Source organism: Enhydra lutris, unplaced genomic scaffold (assembly GCF_002288905.1).
Source record: "Enhydra lutris kenyoni isolate GAN:26980312 unplaced genomic scaffold, ASM228890v2 scaffoldscaffold12, whole genome shotgun sequence".
In the NCBI taxonomy this organism is placed as follows: domain Eukaryota; kingdom Metazoa; phylum Chordata; class Mammalia; order Carnivora; family Mustelidae; genus Enhydra; species Enhydra lutris.
Genome location: NW_019154096.1, coordinates 79,964,298 through 79,985,072, shown reverse-complemented (window position 1 = coordinate 79,985,072; position 20,775 = coordinate 79,964,298). Strand labels below are relative to the sequence as shown.

At 64.1% G+C, this 20,775-nt stretch overlaps 2 protein-coding genes across 2 annotated transcripts in view; one reads left to right on the top strand and one right to left on the bottom strand.

Annotated features, from left to right (window-relative positions):
- The window catches only part of LOC111145205 (serine/threonine kinase 32C), a 78,851-nt gene extending 76,325 nt beyond the window's left edge, over window positions 1-2,526 (top strand). Inside the window, 2 exon segments of the mRNA XM_022499938.1 lie at window positions 1,314-1,381; window positions 2,272-2,526. Of these exon segments, the coding sequence (XP_022355646.1) occupies window positions 1,314-1,381; window positions 2,272-2,410 (207 nt within the window). The 3' untranslated portion in view covers window positions 2,411-2,526.
- Window positions 2,527-4,866: 2,340 nt separating this feature from the next.
- Window positions 4,867-18,803, bottom strand: LOC111145056 (dihydropyrimidinase like 4). Its single transcript, XM_022499670.1, has 14 exons — window positions 18,765-18,803; window positions 15,592-15,680; window positions 14,848-15,032; window positions 12,781-12,945; window positions 12,182-12,243; window positions 12,005-12,085; window positions 10,624-10,692; window positions 10,127-10,247; window positions 9,196-9,352; window positions 8,752-8,893; window positions 8,008-8,178; window positions 7,482-7,661; window positions 5,903-6,068; window positions 4,867-5,030 (listed from the first exon to the last, which is right to left on the bottom strand). The coding sequence occupies exons 1-14, from the start codon at window positions 18,801-18,803 to the stop codon at window positions 4,939-4,941; spliced, it is 1,719 nt and encodes a 572-aa protein (XP_022355378.1). The 3' UTR covers window positions 4,867-4,938.
- Between the last annotated feature and the right edge of the window lie 1,972 nt (window positions 18,804-20,775).

Sequence of the window (20,775 nt, the reverse complement as noted above, 5' to 3'; positions counted from 1 at the left end):
CGTGCACGTGTGTGTGAATGTGTGTGCACATGTGTTGCTCTTGTACCCTTGGTCTCCCTGCGCGCGTGCACGTGTGTGTGAATGTGTGCACGTGTGCTGCTCTTGTACCCTTGGTCTCCCTGCGCACGCGTGTCTGAGTGCTCACTGTCCACCTCTTTGAGTGTTAGGAGCACTGTATGTGGCACGGAAGATGTGACTAGACCCCGGCCTCGAGGTGACCTGCTCGTCACAGCCTCACTACCTGTGACCACGGTCACTCCCACCGGTTCGGTGCGGCCACACTGCGTCCGTCCAGGCTTCTGTCATTCTGGCATGCGGTCGTCACCGTGGACGGCAGGGAGCGCCGTTCTAGAAAACAGGCAGCGCAGAGCTTCTCCGTAATGCCCCGGCCCTCGCCAGCTCATTCCTTAGCTCCTTTGGAGCCTCCAGGAGAGGATGGTCATCTGAAGGTCCTTGGTTCTTGACTCTTGAGTCTGTCGACCCCAGACGGACTCTAGCTGTCCGCTTCTCTGGAGATTGTCCCCCTCGGCACTGGCCCCGGCTGTTCTGGAATCCTCACTGGGCTGTCCTGTCTCCCATGATTCCAGGAGCCACCCTGCAGCATACTAGACCCCGCTCCAGGGGTCTTGACAGAGAACAAGCTCGCCGGGCATGGAAGGATGCCCCATGCGGCCGCACAGCCCATGCCCCGCCCTCGCGCTGCCCTCCGGCGCTCACCCAGCGTGTCCTACCGAGGCAGGGAGCGCCTTTCTGACCTTAGCAGGTTCTGCACCGGCTGTGCTGCTGGCGACTGTGCCGTTCTGAGGCTGGGAGGGTAGGTGGAGGCAGATCTGGGAGGAGCTGCTCTGTGCTACCTGCAGGAACCTGAGTGGGGGTCCCTCTTGCAGGCTCACAGGACTAATGTGCCCGCCTGTATCCACTCAGAGGCCCTCCCAGGTTCTGGGGTCCAGCTCCTTCCTTTCCACGGCCTTGGCTTTGGCACCGGGAGGGGAGGGAGCTAAGCCAGGTGTGGTTTCTGGCCAAGCTGTGCTGCAGACCCTGCCTCCGTGTCCGCATCCGCTCCGAGGCAGGAGCTTCCATCCTGGACATACTTTGGCCCCTGGCTAAGGGTCACTCAGGAGACGCAAAGCCCCAGATGCTGTGGCTGCTGGGACAGAGTTTCTCCAGCAGCCCAGAAGGTCTCCAAAGAAAGCCACAGGTGCAGGCCACTAGAGGAGAGGTGGGGCGGGAGGCATGCTCCGGAGTCCACCCAAGGGGATGTGAGAGCCTCAGAGTGTCCACTACACTCATCGGTATGTTTTTCTGACTAATAGGAGAATGACTACCTTCAGGACTGCCTCGATGCGATCCAGCAAGACTTTGTGATTTTTAACAGAGAAAAGTGAGTGCGTGTTGGGGTCGGGGGGAGCAGCAGGCCAAGAGGGGTTTGAGGCTCTCTGGGCCACACAAGTTCTGAGCCCCAGCAGCCCTGAGGCAGCAGGGGGCTGGGAAGTGGACAGCCACTATCCCAAGGCATCTGGGCAGCAGCCCTGGGGGCAGAGCGTCGAAGTCCCCAGTTCAGGCTTGTGCGGGAGGGCTCCTTGGGAACTTTCAGTTCTAAACAGGGGCTTAACAGCCAGAATCTCCTGGGGAGACACTCGGTGCACTGCCCAGACAGGCCAGCGGCTCGGGGCCCTGCGGAGTCCCATGGACTGCTACCTGCTATGCATTCCGTAAACCCTTACTGAGTGCCGGGGGCTGTGGGTCAGGGAGATAAGACAGGCCACAAACTGCTGACACACCTGCTGCAGGGGAGGGAGGAAGCCTGGCCCCGTGGGCTCAGGAGAGGAGGGGCAAGGAGGGCATGGAGGGCTTCCTGGAGGAGGCCGCTCTGAGCTCTCTCCTGCCTTAGTGAGCAGGACAATGTGTGGGCACTGGTTTAAGGCATTGGCTTCTATCACGGAGGTCAGAGGCCTGAGTTAGAACAGACTCAGCCAAGCTCTCTGCAAAGCTTTGTTCCAAAAGAGCTGACCCACCAGAATGCACATACACCAGGTGTTCTCAGCTCTGCTCACCAGTCCACTGCACGAGCCTGAGGCCACCATGGGCACACAGGGCGCTGCTGGGCTGGGCGTTGCTCTCCGTTCTCCGCAGCGCCCGCAGGGGCACCAGGTCCAGCCATGTTCCCAAGGGACCCATTCTGCCAGTCCTCAGACAAGTGGGGGCTGGCCACAAGTGCCCTAGGGCCGCTGGGGAGGCTGCAGAGAGCCCCTCGTTGTGTTTCCCCCGCAGGCTGAAGAGGAGCCAGGACCCCGCGAGCGAGCCCCTGCCTGCCCCCGAGTCTGGGGATGCTGTGGAGGACCGGGAGGGCATGCGTCCTGTGCTGCCCATGTGTGGCTCCCTCTGTCCCTCCCGCCTCAGCGAGACTTAATGCCAGCTGCTTTGGATACTCAGTCTGCTGGGACGACAGGACAGGCGGCGGGCAGTGGCCCCACGTGGACGTTCCCAACCAGGCAGCCCCGCTCCTCCCAGCACAGAGCCGGCTGGCGGCCCTGTTGCTCCCTGGTCCGGATTTCCCCAGAGCCCGCGTGCTGGCTCTCGGGGGCACAGGGCACGTGGAGGCTGTCAGTGTGGCCGCGGGCTGCGCGAGGAGGCTGAGTGCCCCCCTCCCCGGAGGCTCTGTTCCCTGCAGTTGTGGCCTGTGGCCTCTCCTGGTGGCCCCCTGACCCACTCCCCTGACCCACTCCCCCTGGTGGGCACCAGCCCTGCAGTGGGCGTTGGACACCATGCGCGGGCCACCAGGGCCCACTCAGGCTTGCGCGTCCAGGGGGAGGTGAAGAGTGTTTTTATAGATACTCCTGCCGTGTTTCTGTAGATTTCTCACCTCTGAGCATCACGACATAAGAGCCATTGTGGTGTCTGTGTGGTGTGTGTTGCGTGCCCATGGCTGTGGGTCTGTCCAAGATCTATCCACAGGCTGAACGGCTCCCCCAGTCCCGCAGCTGCAATGGGGGCACCCTGGGGGCACAGAGCCTGCCCCAGAATCAGAACCAGCACTGCAGGTCATGTGAGGACCTGGCAGGGCCAGGCGGAGGAGGCAGGCTCCCAGCCCTACTCACCAAGGGCCGGGCAGTGAGACACACAACCTCACGTGCTCACACGGGGACACAGGGCTCCGGTCAGCAGCAGGAAGCCAGGGTCCAGAGGTGGCCAGCTGCAGGATGCCCTGTGGGGGCTACCAAGCTCCCAGGAGGTTCTAGGTGGAGACCTGGTGATGTCGGAGACTCGAGCAGAAGAGGTTTAAGGTTTTGTAAAAATATGTGAATATTGAGCACACAGGTGGCCCCACTGGTTAAGTTCAGGTCTCGATCTCAGGGTCTTGAGTTTAAGATCGTTTCCTGCGTTGGCGGCTGGGAGGTGGGTGTGGCCTGGCTCCGTGATCATCTCTCTCACCGGTACCTGAACACGGGCCCCAGCAGACCCCCAGAAACCTGGCTGGGAGGCTGCACTGACCCTGGGCCGGCAGGAACACGGAGACCGCCAGGTTGGACCTCTCTAGAGGCCGGCCTGGACCATGGCGGCTCCACCAGAAGCCCAGATTCGAGGGTGGGGCTGTTTGTGTCCCCCCAGAGGACGCAACTGGTCAGCACTGGGCACAGACGCCGGAGCGCCCAGCAGTGTGAGAGGTAGGGGACCATCCCTGACCGCCAAGCTCCCTTTCCTGGCGATCACGCACACCCTGTTCCTAAGGTGAAGACACCCTCCTGGGAACATCCCACACTTGGAGGTAGAACTGGGACCATTTCTTTGAAGCAGGAGAGCCCAGCTCAGTCCAGCCATTCCTCCTCCTGAGTCAGAACCTGGGGCGGGGGTGGGTGGCTGGGCATAGACCTCAGGCCAGGGCCACAGCCTCCTGGCCGAAGTGGTCGGAATGTGGGTTCAGGTCTCCAGCCCAACCGTCTCCCTCAGAGCTCCTGGCCGTGGGTCATGCCAGCATCCCTGTCTGGCTGCGCTTGGATCCAGCAGGCCTGGATTCGGGCGTGGCTCCCAGGCCCCCTTCTCAAGGAAGAAGGGCGCCTGCCCCTTCCCTGCCCAGAGGCGGAACAGAGCTGTCCCCGGGGGTGGGCAGCACAGCCAGCACGAATGTTCCCGAAGGACCTGTGCGGAAAGCACCAGCGGGAAGATGAAGTCAGGGCTCCACACACCAGCAGCTTCTAACCCAGACGCCTTTAATCGCCCCGATTCCTGGGGGTGTGGGGCGCAGGCCGCCGTCTGGGCGACGCGTGGCACGCAGCTTCCTGAATACAGTTGTCCTCGATGCACAAAACGGCTGCTCTAGTCTACTACTGTGACGTACACTCAGTGGTGAAGGGACAGCATCTCAGCTAAATGACCCTAAGCCCTGGAAACAGGCGACTACGCGGGGGAGTTCGGTCCCTGGTAACATGTACAAACGAGGCCGCCCTTCGCTAAGTGTCCAGTGCGTCCCTGAAGTCTCAGCAGCTCTGGGGCGGGGGCCGGCTCGCCAGGAGCTCCCCCACGCAGGGCGGACAGGGAGAGGAGCTGGCAGGAGGCCCGGGGCTTTGCAGGGCAGTGATCCCCCGTGGGGAGGGGGAGCCAACGGCCTGAACCTGTGGCCTGGCCTGCTGTCTGCACATCTGTGAGGCCCCAGGGAATCCTGCGGGCCTGGCTGGGCGGCCGCCCTGCCTCATGGAGCTCCTGGCTGTCCCCCGGGGCCACCATCTCCAGCCTCCTCAACCTGGCAGTGAGACCCCTTTTCCTTGTGTGGGCTCCTCCTACAGGACCTGGGACCCCAGAAGGGGAGTTTCTGGGGCAGGGGAGGTGAGGCTAAGCACCTTTCAGGTAAACCCAGCAAAGGGACAGCTACGTGAGGTGAGCGGCCCCCACCAGCCGCTGCCCGGCGGGACACCAGCGACTCGCTGGGCCGCACGGGGACGCCTAGGACAGCGAGGTGATGTTGGAACGGCCGCCAGGGGGCGCCATGATCTTCTGGGCCGTGCGGCGGGCAATGTGGTCGTCAGCCTGAGAACCTGGGGGAGAGGCGGAGTGAGGACGGCCCGCTGCCCTGGCTGGGACCTCGCCGAGGCCACCACGCCCCCATCACCCACACTGTGGACAGCCCAGCGCGCGGACGAGGGGACCAGCCGGCGCCCCCACGCTGAGGCCGGGGTGCCCAGGAAGTGCGACCGGGGCCAGGCCTGCTCATCGGGCCGTGGGTCTCAGTCCCATGCTGGAGAGAGCTGCCCCCAGCTCTTAAGCTGTCCCCGGGGTTTCCAGGGGGAACTGCCCAGGCCCTGTGTGTCCAGGAGGCGAGCAGGGACTCTGTCACCTGAGGGCAGTCAGGCTGGGACATCGGGGGTGGGAAGGAGGAGGGTCAAGCTCCGGTTTGTGGGGAGAACCTAGGGCTCAGGGCCTTTGCAGGAACCCACCACACAGCGTGCCCGACCAGAGGCTCCAAGCAGCAGCCGGTGCACCAAGCCACCTGAGCCTCCCGAAGTGTCCCCACGTATCCCCAGGCTCACAGACCCCTTCCTTATGTGCCTCCCATATCACCCTGAGGGTGGAGGGACCGGACCCCACGTGGCACTCAGGTTGCCACATTGGATCCCACGCTCACCCCTGGGCTCAGAGGGACAGCGGTCTCCTCAGCATGGCTAACGCAAGGAGGGGGTCGCTGGGGCTGTGCAGGGGCGGACACTGGCGCAGGACGGGGTTTCCCCACAGGTCCGCACCCTGGGCCCCCGGAGGGCAGGCGGAAGCATTTTCTGCCCCCAGGCCCCACACTGCCTGGTCTGCGGCCTTGCTGAGTTCACCTGCAAACAGGCTGGGCCCTGGTACCTGTAACCCCAGGGCTCCTCCCGCCCCTAGGAAGCACCAGCACAGCACCCACAGCTCCACTCACCAGACAGGCTGAACCCCGACCGGTGCAGGTTGCGCACGGGTGGGGCCGAGATCTTCCCTGGGCAGGACGCTCGGGCCTGGGCACTGCCCCCCGGCTTGGCGGGCACCATCACCTCGTGGACGGGCCCATCATAGAGGCCTCGGGGCACACCGTGGATCTCCGCCAGCTGCGGGGCCGGGGGGGGTGGGGGTGAGGGGGGCTGAGCCTGCTCCGCCCCACGGACCCCCTTAGCCGGGCTCCAGACCCCCGGACCCCGCCTGTGGAGGTGCTCCCCTCGCGTCCACCTCCACACTTGCACGCGCATGGCTCTCTGCTCACACACGTGCACGCAGCCCCTCCTGGCCCTGGGGCTGGGCAGCTGGGCCCTGGGCTGCAGGACACTCCTCAGACAGGGCGGCCCTGAGCGGGCAGCCACTTCTGACAACAGCCCTGACAGCCCCGCCTCCTCACTTCTGAGGCCCCAGCCGAGCACCCCCTCCAGCCTCGAGGAGGCCCTGGGTCTCCCTGAAAACGGCCCAAGGCCAGAGACATTTCCCAGCGGCTGCGCAACGGATGTGCCCCCTTGTGCGCGTGGCCCTCGGGACTCATGTTCAGACTCATGATGGCGACCGGCCTTGAGGGGTCACCACGGGGTGGTGGCTCAGGTCAAGTGGACCAGCACGAGGCTTTGAGTCCACGCTCCCCCCATCACCCCGGGTGAGGGCCTGTGAGCCCCTCAGCTCTCTGAGTGCCGGCGCTGCCTGGGGCTGGGTCTGCGGCTGGCACCCGTCAGGGCGCCCGCGTATGTCCTGGGCCCCCCCACCCCACTGAGTGGGAGGGAATGGGGGTGCCCGGCTTCTGGCCCGGACTCTGCACCTCCATCAGCTGCGGGGCTGTCCCGAGGTCCTTCCTGCAGGGTAGGGGGGGGCAGCTGCGCAGCCCTCACAGCCGGAGACCGCCAGGCAGGTGCGTCATCGCAAGTTAGAGTGGTTTCCACTGTCCTTCCTCCTCTAAGGAGACCACCGTCCCGGCCCCCAGCCCACCCTAGAGGCTGGCCCTCCTCCCTGTGGGTTCAGACAACATCCTTCTACAAAACGGGATAAAGCAGAAATGTGTGCACCACGTGCACGTGTGTGTGCGTGTGAGCCACCAGTGCGCGCCCTGGGGCCTAGACAGACGCGGGGGCGCCCGACAGCGGCGGTGGCCAGCTCAGCCCGGGGGTGTGGGAAAAGCGCTCACAGCGTCTAAGCTCATAAACGCTGCTGCGGAACCTGCGCGTCCCCGCGTATTTACTCACACGCACGTCTGCGCACCAGGACGCGCTCGGGGACGCGCAAGGGGCCAGGCTGCCTCTCCCGCGGTCTCGGCAACTGTCCTGGGGCGGCGGCCCCTACAGACACCGCAATGCAGCCGCTGCCCAGCCCCCATCCACCGCGCGGCCCGAGGCCCCCCAGGCCCGGAGCACTGCCGCCCCCCGCCCCCGAGGAAAAGCCTCGCAGAACGCCACGCCTCCCCGCCGGGTCCGCCCCGACCCCACCCTGTCCCCCCAACCCGACCTCCACCCCGTCCTCACCCCGACCCCGCCCGGCGCGGGCCTTACCCGGTTGCGCGCCTTGATCCGCTTATAGACGAAGTCGGGGAACGTCTTGCGGGGGATGAAGCGGCCAGCCCCGGGGGTGACGAGCAGGTTCCCGTCCTCCAGCACCACCCTGCCCTGACTGACGACCACCGTGGGGGCTCCTCGGCACTCGAGGCCTTCAAAAATGTTGTACTCCACGTTCTGGGGAGACAGGGGGAGGGTCGGGCTCCCAGCGCTGTGGCCCCCTCACCCCTCAACGCGCTGCGGGCGGGCAGCATCCTCAGAGGCTGGTGCACCTGCTCTAGGAGCCCTGACAAGGCCGGGCCACCTTGGCGGGGCCGGAGTTCAGAAGGAACGGACCACAGCCGGCTGTTCCGGCCCCTGAATCCCGTTCTCGGGACAGAGGGCAGCAGAATGAGCCACTAACAGGGCTGAGTCAGGTGCGAGGTGCCCCTCCCCAGGGCTGCGGGGCCGGGCCCTGACCTGGACCTGAGCCCGGACCCTGACCCAGACCCTGACCCTGACCTAAGAACCAGGCTTCTCTTACCAGGTTGTGGCTCTTGGCAGAAATGATTTTTGTGGCCTTGGGGTTCCAAATAACCAGGTCGGCATCAGAGCCCACGGCCACTCGCCCCTTCCTTGGGTACACGTTGAAGATTTTGGCTGCGTTTGCACTGGTCACAGCCACGAACTCGTTCTCGTCCATCTTCCCTGAGGCCTGGGAAGCAAGACAGCCAAGTTCGGGGCTGGGAGGGGCGTCCAGGCTCCGGGCCGTGTGGACAGCGCCCCCATCCCTCAGGCCGCAAGTGGTGTCCACAGAGTGTGGACCCCGGGGCCGCTCTCCGGCTGTGCACGAACGCCACACTTGCTGTGAGTCCATCAGTGAAGATTTGACAATGTCTGTGTCCCCTGAAGGATGGGACAGTGCCCCCCGGATGACCGGGTGACTCGGGGAAGCAGGGCCTCTGCCCAGGGAGGGGTCGGGGCTGGAGTTTGGGGGTGCAGGCAATCTGAGGAAATCTGAGGTGTTTGGGGGAGACTACTGGCAGCACAGAGTGCCATCCCATAGGACCCAAGGGCCCCTCTCCCGGATGCTTTCTGCGGGTGACAGGAAGCCGGGGGAGGACCTGGCTAGCCCACAGAGCTGGAGGTCTCCTCCAGGGGGGCCAGAACCAAACACCCGGTGAGCCCACAAGCCCTGCCCCCCTTCCACGTGGAGTGCTTAGTAGTCCGTGGCCTCCCTTCCGAGTAAACTGTGTGTGGCACAGCCCGTGGCCCCCACTCCACTCACCACACATTTCTCCCAGACCACAGACATGCGCTCCTCGATGCCGTTGGTGCCCTCAGGGATGAGTGTGAAGTTGTCTTTGCCGACAGCCTTCTGGGCAGTGGTGAAGGTGCAGTGGGCACTGCCGGTCACCTGGAGGTCCCCACTGAGAAAAGTTGGGGTCAAGGGAGCCCACGGTGGCCCAATTGTGAGCCAGCAAAGGCCACCATCAGCTCTGTCCCCCTCCCCAGCCAGCACAGCCACGGGGGCTGGAGGGTATCCAGGGGAGCTGGGCAGCACTGCTGTCCCCATGTAGGGCACAGGAGGGCTGGGGTAGACCAGTGTGGGGCCTTGGCCTGGGATGTCCGGCCCAGTGTTTGTGCAGAAGCTGGAGCTGCCCGCGGGCTGAGGCCATGGGGGTTCTGGAGCTTGTGGGCAGGGCTGGGCCACCCTGGAGCAGGTCCCTACCTGGCCAGCAGGGAGGTGAGGTGGTCCGCGGTGCTGGGGTCTGGGTTGATTGGGGGCGATGTGACGAAGGCTGCGGCCTTTGCCCAGTTCTTGCTCCAGTAGTGCGAGCCACTAGTGCCCAGGCTCGCAGTGATGGGCTCCCCGAACACGACCACCCCTGCCGTGAGACCCATGACAGGCACCCCAACTGGCCTGCACGCCCCCCAGGACCCGGGCAGGGTGGGGAGCCTGGCCCTGTGCCGCTGATTTCCCCCGAATGCCCCTCAATTTCCCGATGCTGGACAGCTTCCCACACCGGGGGTGGGGGCCTTGCACTACCCCACACCACCTGCTGGGGGGTCAGGCCTGTTGGGGAAGCAGCCGGGCCACGGTCACGGTGAGACACGATCAGCTATGCCTGCCCCCACCTGAGGCCTCTCCCCGTTGACCTTAGTTCTTCTCTGTACCCCGGCCTCCTCCAGCTACGGGGTGCTCTGGGGGCAGACCCCAACCCGCAGGCTGTGCACCCCAGCGAACAGTGATGTGGGGCTCCTGCAGGGCCAAGGGGGCCAAGTTCCATCACACATAGAATCAGGAGCTCTGCGTCACCCACGCACATGCCACATGCCCGCACGCCACACATATACACACGTGTCCAGCTCTGTCACTTCTGGGCAAATGGTGCCAACAGGGGAGCAGCTGCTACCCCAAGAAGACAGGAGACGGAGCCCCACTTGAGGTGGGACTGGGCGCTTGCATCTCCATGGGCCACAGACCCGAGACCACCCCCCCCCCCCCGCAACAAGAGGCCACGCAGGGCAGCCCCGGCTTCTCGGACCTGTCTGCTCTGAGCCTCTGGGTAGCCAGCCGAGTGCTCTGTCCTGAGAACGTGACCCCTGACCCCCAGAGAGCTCCCTGCATGAGTGTGTGGGGACCTGGGCCTGGCACTCACCCCTGAGCTTGGCTTGGGCGATCACGTCGGCCGCACCCTTGCTCATCACTTTGGTGACATACAGGGGGCAGTTGGCCTGCTTGGCAACAGTGACGGCACGGTACACAGCCTCAGCCTCCACCTGGGGAAGACGGGGGGCGCTCAGGCCGGGCCAGGGCCCTGAGGCCTCCTTCTGACCATCACCCGGGGATCCTGGGCCCAGAGGGGGCACCGTGTGTGGCTGAGGACCCCGCCTGTGGCTTAGTGCCCAGGATCTGGGTTGACCCGTGCAGTACCAGAGCCTGTCCCCACCGCCTTCTTGGCCTTTGGTAAAGACCTTCAGGCCACCAGTGGTCATGAGGGGACATGAGCCCAGGGGGGGAGGGCCCATTGATTCACACCCCCCAGAGGGGGACATGTGCGTCTCCACCTTGCCCTGCCATGGGATCAGGGCCGACACCAGGCAGAGGTGATCAGCAGTGCAGTCAGGGCTGGGGTGGCCCTTAGCAAACTCCTACCTCCTCGGGGCGGCTGAGCACGTGGCCCTCAGGGCCGGTGATGCCGAGCTCCAGCAACCGTTTCTGCTCCTAAATAAACGGACAGGACATCACACTCCAGCCCAGGGGTAGCCGGAGACCCGCAGAACCCCCTCTGGGTGATACCCAGGAGACCCCGCCCCTGAGAGGAGCCCCGGCCCCCACATCTCACATGAGCCCCATCCCCACATCTCACCAGCGCCTGCCCCCACATCTCCGGTGAACCCTGACCCCCCACATCTCACGTGAACCCTGACCGTTACATCTCACGTGAACCCTGACACCCGACATCTCACATGAGCCCCGTCCCCACATCTCACCAGCGCCTGCCCCCATATCTCACGTGAACACTGACCCCCACATCTCATGTGAACCCTGCTCCCCTAAATCAAGACCTGGGCTGCCAGGCCCCCCAGAATCACAAGCTGCGGAAAACTCAGAATGGAGGAGGGTGGGTCTGGAAAGGAGTGACCCCAGCTCCCTAAGTTACAGATGAGGTACAGGGCTTGGAGAGCGCACTCTGCCTGCTGTACTGGTTTCGCTGGTGGGGGCAGGCCCACGGGCATGCTGGGGCCCTGCCGTTGGGGCCTGCCATGGGCTTGCCCTTGAAGATCTGTGCCTGAGCAGCCTCCCGCGTAAACAGAGATGAGGATGCCAGGCTCCACCATGGAGAATGCGGGAGAAGCAGAAGCCCATGGACCCAATAATGAAACTCGCTAACATTGTGGGGTGTCTCCCAGGCAGGCTCTGCCCACCTACCTGTGCACTGAGCTGACCCACAATGTTCTCCTAACCACGCCGCTGGGCCTGGCCTTGGACCAGAGAGGCACACGTAGCACACAATGCCCTCATGGAGGGGCGGGTGGACCAGTTATCTGGGAACCCCATGTGCTCCTTCCCAGGGCTCATTGCCTTTGAGCTTGGGATGGGCTGAGCCCGACCTGCCAGGAAATTTCTCTGCGGATCTGGATGCCAGGGGGTTGTGCAGAGTATGGCCCTGTGAGGAGCCCCCAAACATCCCAGGGACCCCAAAGTGCTTGCACCTGGGGGCACCCATCCCACAGCCCGGGGTTTGAGGGGCAAGCATGGGACCAGACCCTGTACTCACTGGTCAGAAGGAAAAGGACCAGCTCCCGGGGCAGCCTCAATCCACAGGGGCAGAAAGCACCAGGAAACCCCATCTCAGTCCCCCCAAAAGTTCTGGGGAACTTCTGATAAGTATGATAATAGAAAAATCTGTGCTACGGCCAAAAGCCCCCCAGGCTCCCCCAACTCCTTGCTTGCTTGTGGGATGACGTGCTCAGTGTGCACGTCTAGGAGCCACCCCTGCCCCTCACCGCCCCACGGGCAGCCCGCTCCACACCTCCTGCACGATGTCCCCGTTCTCGGCGTGCACTTGAGCTAGCGCACCCAGGTCCCGGATGATGCTGAAAATCTCATACATCTGGGAAGAGAGCAGACAAGGCGTGTGGGTTGGGCTGTGCCATCCTGCCGGCCGTCTGAAACACCCGCTCTGCCCTCCTTCTGACACCTGCCTCACCTGGCCGTCCGTGCACTGGCACCTGTCCTTGTACGCCATGAAGACCAGGAAGGAGTTCACACCTGCAGGAGAGGCAAGAGGAGATCGGACGCTCAGCCTCTGGCGGTCAGATGCCCGGGGGCCTCCACTGCTCCCCGATCTCCTCCCACAGGAGCCTCGTCCTAACTAACGCGTCAGCTCCGCCACGGAACTCTCGTGCGGTTTCAGCTGCAGAAATTTTGGTTAGAAGAGATTGAGCCTTGTTTACCGACTGGCTTGTTCGAGCACAGGCGGCGAGAACGGGGTTTGAAAGTGTTCTGCTCCTAGGAAGACCTCAGACGCTACGGAAATGTGTAGCCCTTGTCCCAGGGCAGCAGACAAGAGGGCCAGACAGCTAAGGACAATTACAGACGCAGAGGCAGGTGACCTCCTCGTCTGGGTCCTCTGGAAGTAGAACAGACCTTCGATTTGTTCAACTTCTCCCCAAATCCCAACTCCCCCAAGCCTGGTGTCAGGCAGAAGCAGAGCCCAGCCTGGCCAGCAGCCCAGGGGAAGTGCACCTTCCCAGCCAGGAGCAGGGAGGCCCAAACTCCCATGCTCGCCTCGGGCGATGCCCTTACCTTTGTCCTTGACCAGGGCCTCCAGCTCCTCCCGGATGCTCTCATGCCAGCGGGGGATGTCCACGTGCAGAGAGTAGTCACAGCAGGCCCTGCCGTCCGCGCGCTCCCGCCACTGCTCATAGGCCGTCAGCAGGCTCACACCCGCGTCGGGGAACACGTGGTCCACTGCGGGGGGCAGTGTGGTCAGCCGAGCCCCCACTCTGGTCCCTGGGAACCACCCTGGCCTCCAGGGGAGACCGGTTTCATGTTCCCAAGAGACCAGGAAGTGCATCTGGGCCATGGCCCCCTTCCGTGGGGCTGGAGCCACTATGAGCCTGCCCACTGGCTCTGTCTGAGGAGGCATCCCCTGGCTTTTCTCCGAGCAGAGAGGCCAGATTCAAGCCCCACTACTCCCTGATGGACACCCCAAGGACCACCGATGGCAGTTAAGGGGCTTAACCTCCCACACAGGTGTCTACCTGAGTGGGGCTCAGCTGGAGGGTGGGAGGAGAGGGAGGTGCGGGGGCGGGGGGCGCAGGCGAGGGCCCTGTCCATGGTGCCGGACATGGCCCACCTGCGCAGAGCAGTGGCAGGAGGCTGGTCTCCCTCCCTTGTTTGCATCTCACTGACTATACACACCTCCAACAGCGCCACCCCACCCCCGGGGAGACCAAGAGTGCAGGGCCACTGTGCTGCCACTTCCCTACCCAGGCTCAGGTCCAAGGTCCAAGCACTGCTCACAGCCTCTCCTGAGCGCAGGGAAAGGGCTCAGAGGAGGGGTGGCCAGCAAGAAGGCACGCCCACCCAAGGGTTACTGGCCAACGCTGTGCCTTCCTCCAGTGCACCCCTCATGGGACCCGCACCCTACAGTCCCTCTGCAGCTCCAGCCCGGGCTGGCAGGCTGAGGAAGACACAGCTCGACAGAGGCCAGCCTCGTGCCTGTGGCGTCTGTCCATCCCCACGGTGACACCTCACGGCTTGTCTGATGCCTCAGCACGGGCGTGAACCGGCGACAAACACGAAGCTGTCCTGGCCGGCCGTGGCCACGGTGACAAGGGTGAGCCATGGCCAAAAATGGCCAGTCTCCCCGGTCAGACTCAAACGTGGATCATTGTTGGCCGGTTTTTTGTTTTGTTTTGTTTTGTTTTCTGCCTCGTGGTTGAGTAAACCAAACCAACCCATGATTCTGGCGAGGGCCAAACACCGCTTGTGCGGTGGCCCAGAGCCCTCAGAGCGGCCTTTCTGGTGACAGCAGTGACAGCCGCGCCAGGCACAGCAGAGCTCCTCGCGGGCACAGGCCCACCCTCACCCCCTTCTAAGGAGGGTCCTCCTCCTCCTCCCGCTCAGGTTCGCCAAGTGTGACTTCCAAAAGTTAGCGGAGTCCCCCGCAGCCAGACAGCTGGGGCGCAGGGCGGCCCGGCTTCAGCCAGCTGGGTCGGGCCAGGGTTAAGCCCGGCGGGGATGCTGCACTCACACCGGGAGCTGTTGGCGCTCAAGGCCACCAGAGGAGGGGCTGGGTCTCGCCGGGGCTCTGAGCTCCTCCCAGTCAAGTTGGCCACAGGCACCTTGCAAGCTGTTAGGTGGGGCTTCTCCGCCGAGCTCCCATGGGGTACGAGCTGCTGCCCGGCACAGAGCCAGCACGAAATAGCGGGCAAGGATCTCTGCCATTCTGTCCCTGGAAACACAGCCTCCTTCCTGACACAGGCAGGGATTTCACTCAAACCAAGCTTAGGAGGCCTGGGCTTGTGTCGGTTTCAGACAACACGACCCTCCATGTCCACAAGCCATTTCGGTTTTGAAAACCTAGTCCCTGGCCAGCTGCCAGCTTCCCAGGAAATAATGAATTCCTGGGCGTGCATCCGTTTGCTCCCGTGGAAACCCCAGGGGCGTCCCAGAGCTGCCAAGGCAAGATGACTCACGATGCAAATGGGGATAACAAAGGAATATGCAAGGCTTTCCTAGACTGAACAGTAAATAAAGGGAAACAGACCCCAAGAAATGCCTATTGTAAGACTCTTCCCGCAACACACGGGCTTGGCCAGTGAAGCAAGGCGTGGGACGGGTCCCCCCACACGGGGAGACACTCACAGATCATGGTGGTCCCTCCTGCTAGGGCGGCCTTGGTCCCCTGGCAGAAGTCGTCCGCTGGGGTCATGCCCAGGACGGGCATCTGCAGCCTCGTGTGGACATCAACACCGCCGGGCAGGACCAGCAGGCCGTGTGCATCGATGGTTTTGATGCCTCCGGGGACAATGAGGTTTTCTCCGATTTGTCTGAAAGCAACACAGATTTCACTGGTTACAAAGAGCCTAGATCAGAGCACGAACAGTGAAGCAGGGAAGCTTCTGCTCGGGCTCCTGGAGGAAAAGGGCAACAGGGCCAGGACTTCCCTGGCCTGACCCCTGGAGACCATCGGAGAGCACCACACCCCCGCCAGGGGCTCGAGACGGTCACGCATAGGGTCCAGGCTGGGCCCGCGTGACTGCCCTTGGGACGTCCACGGGCCTTCCACGTGCCGCTGTACGGCCTGGTGGCTAGAGCCGCGCACGTCACCAGCAGAGCTAACAGGTGCGGTCAGTAAGTGCTTCCTGAGCCCCTGCTGTGAGCCCTGAGTCATCCTAAAGCTGTGATAACAGGAATGAGCGAATGTCCTGCTTCCCAAACCGTGCCACTAACTGCTGAGATTTTTCATCACTCAGGGCCTGGGCGAGAGCTGGGTTTTGGAAAAGGAAAAAAAAGAAAGGTGGCTTTCATGCAAAAGTAAACTTGTGGATAATCTGTGATCCGTGTGTACACATGTGATCTGTGAAGATATGGGAGGCACGAACTCACTTTATCACGCCGTCTTCCACATACAGATCCGCGTAGAAGGACTGGTCGTCATTGACGACCTTCCCACCCTTGATCAAAAGGCGGTCGCTCTGTCAGAAACAAAGAAAGATGGGTCAGTATTCTTCACACCCAGTTCTTCAACGTTGTCCCGTAACTTCCCACCCCGGGATTATGCTCGAACTCCTCGGCCATGATGTGTGTGCCCCGAAGCAGACACAGAAGCCAGCGCGGCCCACCATCTCCAGGGATGGAGCAGAGATGCGCGGCGGCAGGACGGCTCGACGGCGGCTCCCATGGGCCCCAAGTAGGTCCCACACCCGCAGGACAGCCGTGTGGCCTCGCCAAAGGCACAGCGACCCGCGGGGGCCAAGGCGGGGGTGAAGGCGTAGCAGTGAAATGCATTACATTTACATGGCTACCACCTAATTCATAGCACTCGGGCTCAGATCAGAGGGGGACAAAGTCACATGGTCCCAGGAGGACTGGCTGCCCCCAGGGCTCCTGGATGGCAGCTGGGTCCGGTTCATACCAGCATGGTGTGGCCTATCGTGGTGCCAAACGTGGGGGTTAGAACAGCGCCCCAGCAGGCAGGGTCCCCGCCCTGGTGGGGGACTGGCTCCCAGCGCAGGGAGAGAGACAAGGATGAGAAATGACGCAAGGCCATCGCAGACAAAGCAAGAACACAGAGGCTGGTGTCACAGCACAAAGGGAGAGGCAGTAGGGCTGCTTCAGGGACAGAGAAGGGCCTACTAGAGGGGCTGGCTGCACGTGGAATGGCCAGGGGCAGGGTTCCAGGCCAGGGGACAGCCCCTGCAAGAGCTCTCAGGCAGGAACAAGCTTGCGTTGATACCGGACACGAGATGCCAGAACATTCTGCATGGAAGGGTGAGGGGCTGGGAGCCTGGTGCAGGAGGGACATGCTGGGCTTGGGGTGTCAGTGGGCCCCTGTGGGGGGGGGGGGCTTGAAGCAGGGGTTTGAGCATGGTCTGGTGAATCACACTGATTCTGTGTAAAGTAGAATGTGCTGTTTGAGGAAGGAAACAGGCCATAGCCTGCAGCCATGTGAGCCTGCGCCCGTGAGGTGGGGGGCCTTGGGCCAGAATCCTGGGGCCGAGCCGAGATGGGGTCGAGAGAGGCTGGGAGACGGGCAGGCAGGAGCGGCTGACGGAGAGGCCGTGGGGTGGAAGAGCCGGGTCAAGACCACAGGGTCATGGTGCCGCCTGGACGTATCCCGCGCGGGGGAGCAGAGGGCCAGCAAGCGAGGCCAGCGGTCGGTGGGTCACCCGCACGGCCTGGAGCTGGGGCACGGGGTGGGGTGGATCGGGGTGTGGCAGCAGTAAACCCACTTCAAAGAAGCCGCTAAATGGGGGGAAGGAGTGCAGAGGGGCAGAAAGCGGGGCCATGCGTGGAACGTCGCACGGTTGTCAGGGGTGACGGCCGGACCTCAGCAGAGCAGTGTGGGCAGCAGCACGGGACGCGAGCAGAGGCCCGGAGTACAGAGCGCTGCGGGTGAGAAGCCGGCTCCGCAGCCCTTCCTCTGCCCCCCGGGGGCGCCTCTGCGCTCCCCCTGGCATGACCGGGCAGGAATGTCGGGCGGACCTCACAGGGAGGTGGGGCCCTCTGCCGGGGCTTCCACGAGTCCACACCGAGGCCAGGCCAGGGCTCCAGCCTGAGGTCAGTGGCTCTTCACGCACCATTGGCCGACGCCACGGAGCCAAGCTGTGCGGTGCTGTCCACAGGAACCCCGCGGGACGGCTAAAGCGCCACAAAGCCCGCGCCATGGGAGCCTTACTGCGCTATCTTCCCATCTTCTTGATTTCCGTTCGGACCACGTTCTCAGGATTCTAGTCACTAGGAAAACCACCACCCTCTATCCACACAACAGCCGACACACTGCCACAGGCCACAGGCAGCCCCAAATAAGCCCAAGGAAACCCAGGAAGGGAAGGCTTTGGGCAGAAGAGACCTGTGGGCTGTGTCTCCCACTGTCCCCCGGTTAGGAAGAGACCTGTGGTCACTACACTTCAATACCCCTCCCCTTTCAGGCACCTGAACTCAGAGTTTAGAAACCATCCTGGGTCTGGAACCAAGAGGGAAGGCCGCTGGGACACAGTGCGATGCCCACTGGGAGGAGGGTAGGAGTGACCCTAAACAAGATGCCTTACGTCTGACCCACCCGATGGCAGCCCAGAGCCGGCCGCTTGGCAGGCTTCCCACATCAGCCAGATCCTGAGCCAGTCTGCAGACAGGACCTCCTCCTGCACGGGAAGTACAGGGGCTCCTTCCTCCTTGAGCATCTCAGGAAGTGAACCAGGGAACCCCTCCAATCTCAGGTGAGGTCAACTCCAGAGTCGGTCTCAGCTCCAGCAGAGACCCCTGCGCCCGTCCAGCTGGCGCAGGGGCACCTCCCCCCCTCCCTGGAAAGGGCGGCTTTGTTTCCTGGCAGCGCGGGGTGGACCGTCTGACCTCCCGCACCCCTGCATGTGGTTGTTGAGGGGGGGTCTCTCCTTCCGAGAGCTGGGGCTGCCAGGGTGCTTGCTCAGCCGCGACCCGTGAGTGCTGGTCTCCCCTGGAGTCTTCGAGCCCCGGCTCGGTGGAGGGGTCCGGGCCTCCAGGGGCTCCAGGCTGAGCCGCGGGGGCTGAGTCGCTTTGTCTCGGACAAAGAGCTCCCCGCGCGGCGGAGGCGCGGTCCGGAGCTAGCCAGCAGCGCCGCGCGGGGAACAGCATCCTCCCCCCCAGGCCTGGCTGGCGGTGCCAACAAAAGGCCACGTCCGCCCGCCGACCCCCGGACAGAACCCCGAGACCGAGTTCGCCGGCTTCCGCGCCCGTCCAGCGCGGGGAGGGAGGGCACCTCTGCGCTTTGGGGAGCAGGCCTTTCCGGGCCGCGGGCCCTCCCTGGGCGCACAGGAGGTCCCGGGAAGCCGGCATGGCCCGGGACCTGTGCGTCTGGCTCTGGAAAGGGGCCCAGGGAGGCGCTCGCGGAAACCCCGGCCAAGGGCGGCCGGCGCGGGAAGGAACCCTGCGGGAAGGAACCCTGCGGGAAGGGCCAGCGCCGGGACAGGAGCCCGCACGGCGGCTAGACCCGGAGGGCAGAGCGCTAGGCTCAGAGCCGGGACGGTCCACCCGGGAGGGGGGCAGGGGCGAGGGTGAAGGTGGGCCCGGTGCAGGCTCACCGTGATCCGGGGGACGCTCTTCTTGCCCTGGAAGGACATCCTGCTCCTCCCGCCGGCGCGGCCGCCTCGCTGGGCCCGCGTGGCCTAGCTGGAGCGGAGTGGGCCTGGGGGTCCCGGGCGGGGGCGCGCAGAGCCCGGGCGTGTACGTGGGGGCGCGGGGCGTCCGAGTGCGAGCACGCCAGGCCGCGCGGCTCCCGTTCCGAGCCCCGCCCCCGGGCCCGCCCCGCCCCCCGCCTGCCGCTGCTCCTTTGCATTCGAGCCCCGCCCCAGCCGCTCAGTACCCGCCGGCTCCCGCGCCCCAGCCGCTGCGGTGGCCACTGGCCAGATCTCTGTGGCCCAGGCCCCACACGGACACGCGGACACCCGCTGCGTGGGGAGGGGGAGAGAACGGGTACAAGTCCTGGCCGCTGTGTGCGCGGGGTTTGCACTCCAGGAAGGAGGGTGGGGAGGTCCCCGCAAAGTCCTGCCAGGCCCTGCCCTTGCTCCTGCCCAGCCAGGGACCACCGCCAGCGCCCTGGTGACCGGAAGCACCCGAGGCCGCCGGACTGAATTTAGTCTCAAGTCCAGGCCCAGGCGTTGCGGAAGCCGGGCTCTCTCCGGGACGGGGCCTCTGGCCCAAGCCTCGCTCCTTTGCATCTATGCCCCGGGCCTGGATCGGATGCAGGGCAGTGTACTGGCTCTGGGACCTGGCGGTGGACACATTTCTCCGCAAGGCTGCTCTCCCGCGGCCGCGTGGATCTTAGGGACAAGGGGACAAGTTGCGGAGACACAGAGATAGGGATAGAGAAAGAAAAAGACAGCGGCCCAGCGCCCCTGATGGACTAGAGATCCAGAACCAAGAGAAGAGGCCGACAGCGCGGGACAGCTTAGTCCCGGGGACAGACGCGGCCAGCCAGGTTGAGGGAGGCCTCGCCTTCATCCCTCACAGCTCGGGGAGCCTGCGGATTTGGGAAGAGGACCAGCCCCCAGCCCACGCCCCCGCGGCCTCTGCCCTGAGCCTACTACCTGTGTTGGGCCGTGGCCCTGCGTCACACCAGGCGGCTCTCCCAGACTTTCCGGAGCCCCGGGGCCATCACCGTCTGGCTTCCCGGTTCCCTCTGGGTCTGTAAGCCCGCTGTAAGGCTCTCCAGCCTGAAGGCTCCGACGGCCGGCGCCGGCGCATCCAGCTGCAGCATCTTGTTCTCGAAGGCGGCCTCCACACAGTGGAAAACGCTGCGGAGCTTGGGCCTGGCCGGGGGGCTGCCTGTGCCCAGCGTTCCCAGGCCGAAGGGCAGAGGCTTCCCGGGCTCCTGCGGCTGGCATGCAGCCATGGCGGGTGCCGGCGAGGGGCCACGGGTCCCCCAGCCTCCTGTGACAGGTGTGTCCGCTGCGTGTGGACCGGGCCAACCGGGGCCTGGCTCTCCACGCCCCCGCCCCATTGTCCGCCCTCCTGCCCGCCCCCCTGCCGACTGGCCCTTAGAGGCTGGCGCTGTCCGCGCAGGGAGTGCTGAACGCGCTGGGCTGGACCAGGGGCGCGCATTTGGTCCTGGCGAAGTGCTCAGGTTCTCACCTCCCGCTGAAGCCGCAGGCCGCCGGCCAGAGGCACGCACTGAAGAAATCACTGTCTATGGGAACTCCAGCCACATCTCCTGGTCCCCTGGGAGGTCCCCCACCCGGCAAGGAGGCTAACTCCAAACATTTGGCAAGTGGTGGTGGTGGGGCTGTGATGCACCTGGGAGAGCGCCTCCTGATTGCCCTTAAAGCCTTTGGGCTGAGACATGGCAGAGCGACTCAGCCTGCCCAGGTCATGGGACGATGCTGTCCATCTGTCAAGCCCTGTACAGAATGACTTTTAAGGAAAAGACATCCCAGCCTCCGTTCTGTTAAGTCAGCAGCATTTCAAAATGTCAGTTTGGGCAACGAGAGGGCTCTTGCCCTGGCATAGCAGGAGCATTTCTGCAGAGCCAAATCAGTGACTGCCCCACGTCTGGTTTCCACTGCCCGCAGCGGATGGATAAAACAGCCTCTACTT

Excerpts from the sequence above, each read along its gene's own strand:
- LOC111145056 (XM_022499670.1), bottom strand. The coding sequence starts at position 18,803 with ATGTCCTTCCAGGGCAAGAAGAGCGTCCCCCGGATCACG. Across the intron at positions 15,681-18,764 it reads AGAGCGTCCCCCGGATCACG|AGCGACCGCCTTTTGATCAA; the intron begins GTGAGCCTGCAC and ends TGTTTCTGACAG. Across the intron at positions 6,069-7,481 it reads GGATCAAGGCGCGCAACCGG|CTGGCGGAGATCCACGGTGT; the intron begins GTAAGGCCCGCG and ends CCGGCCCCGCAG.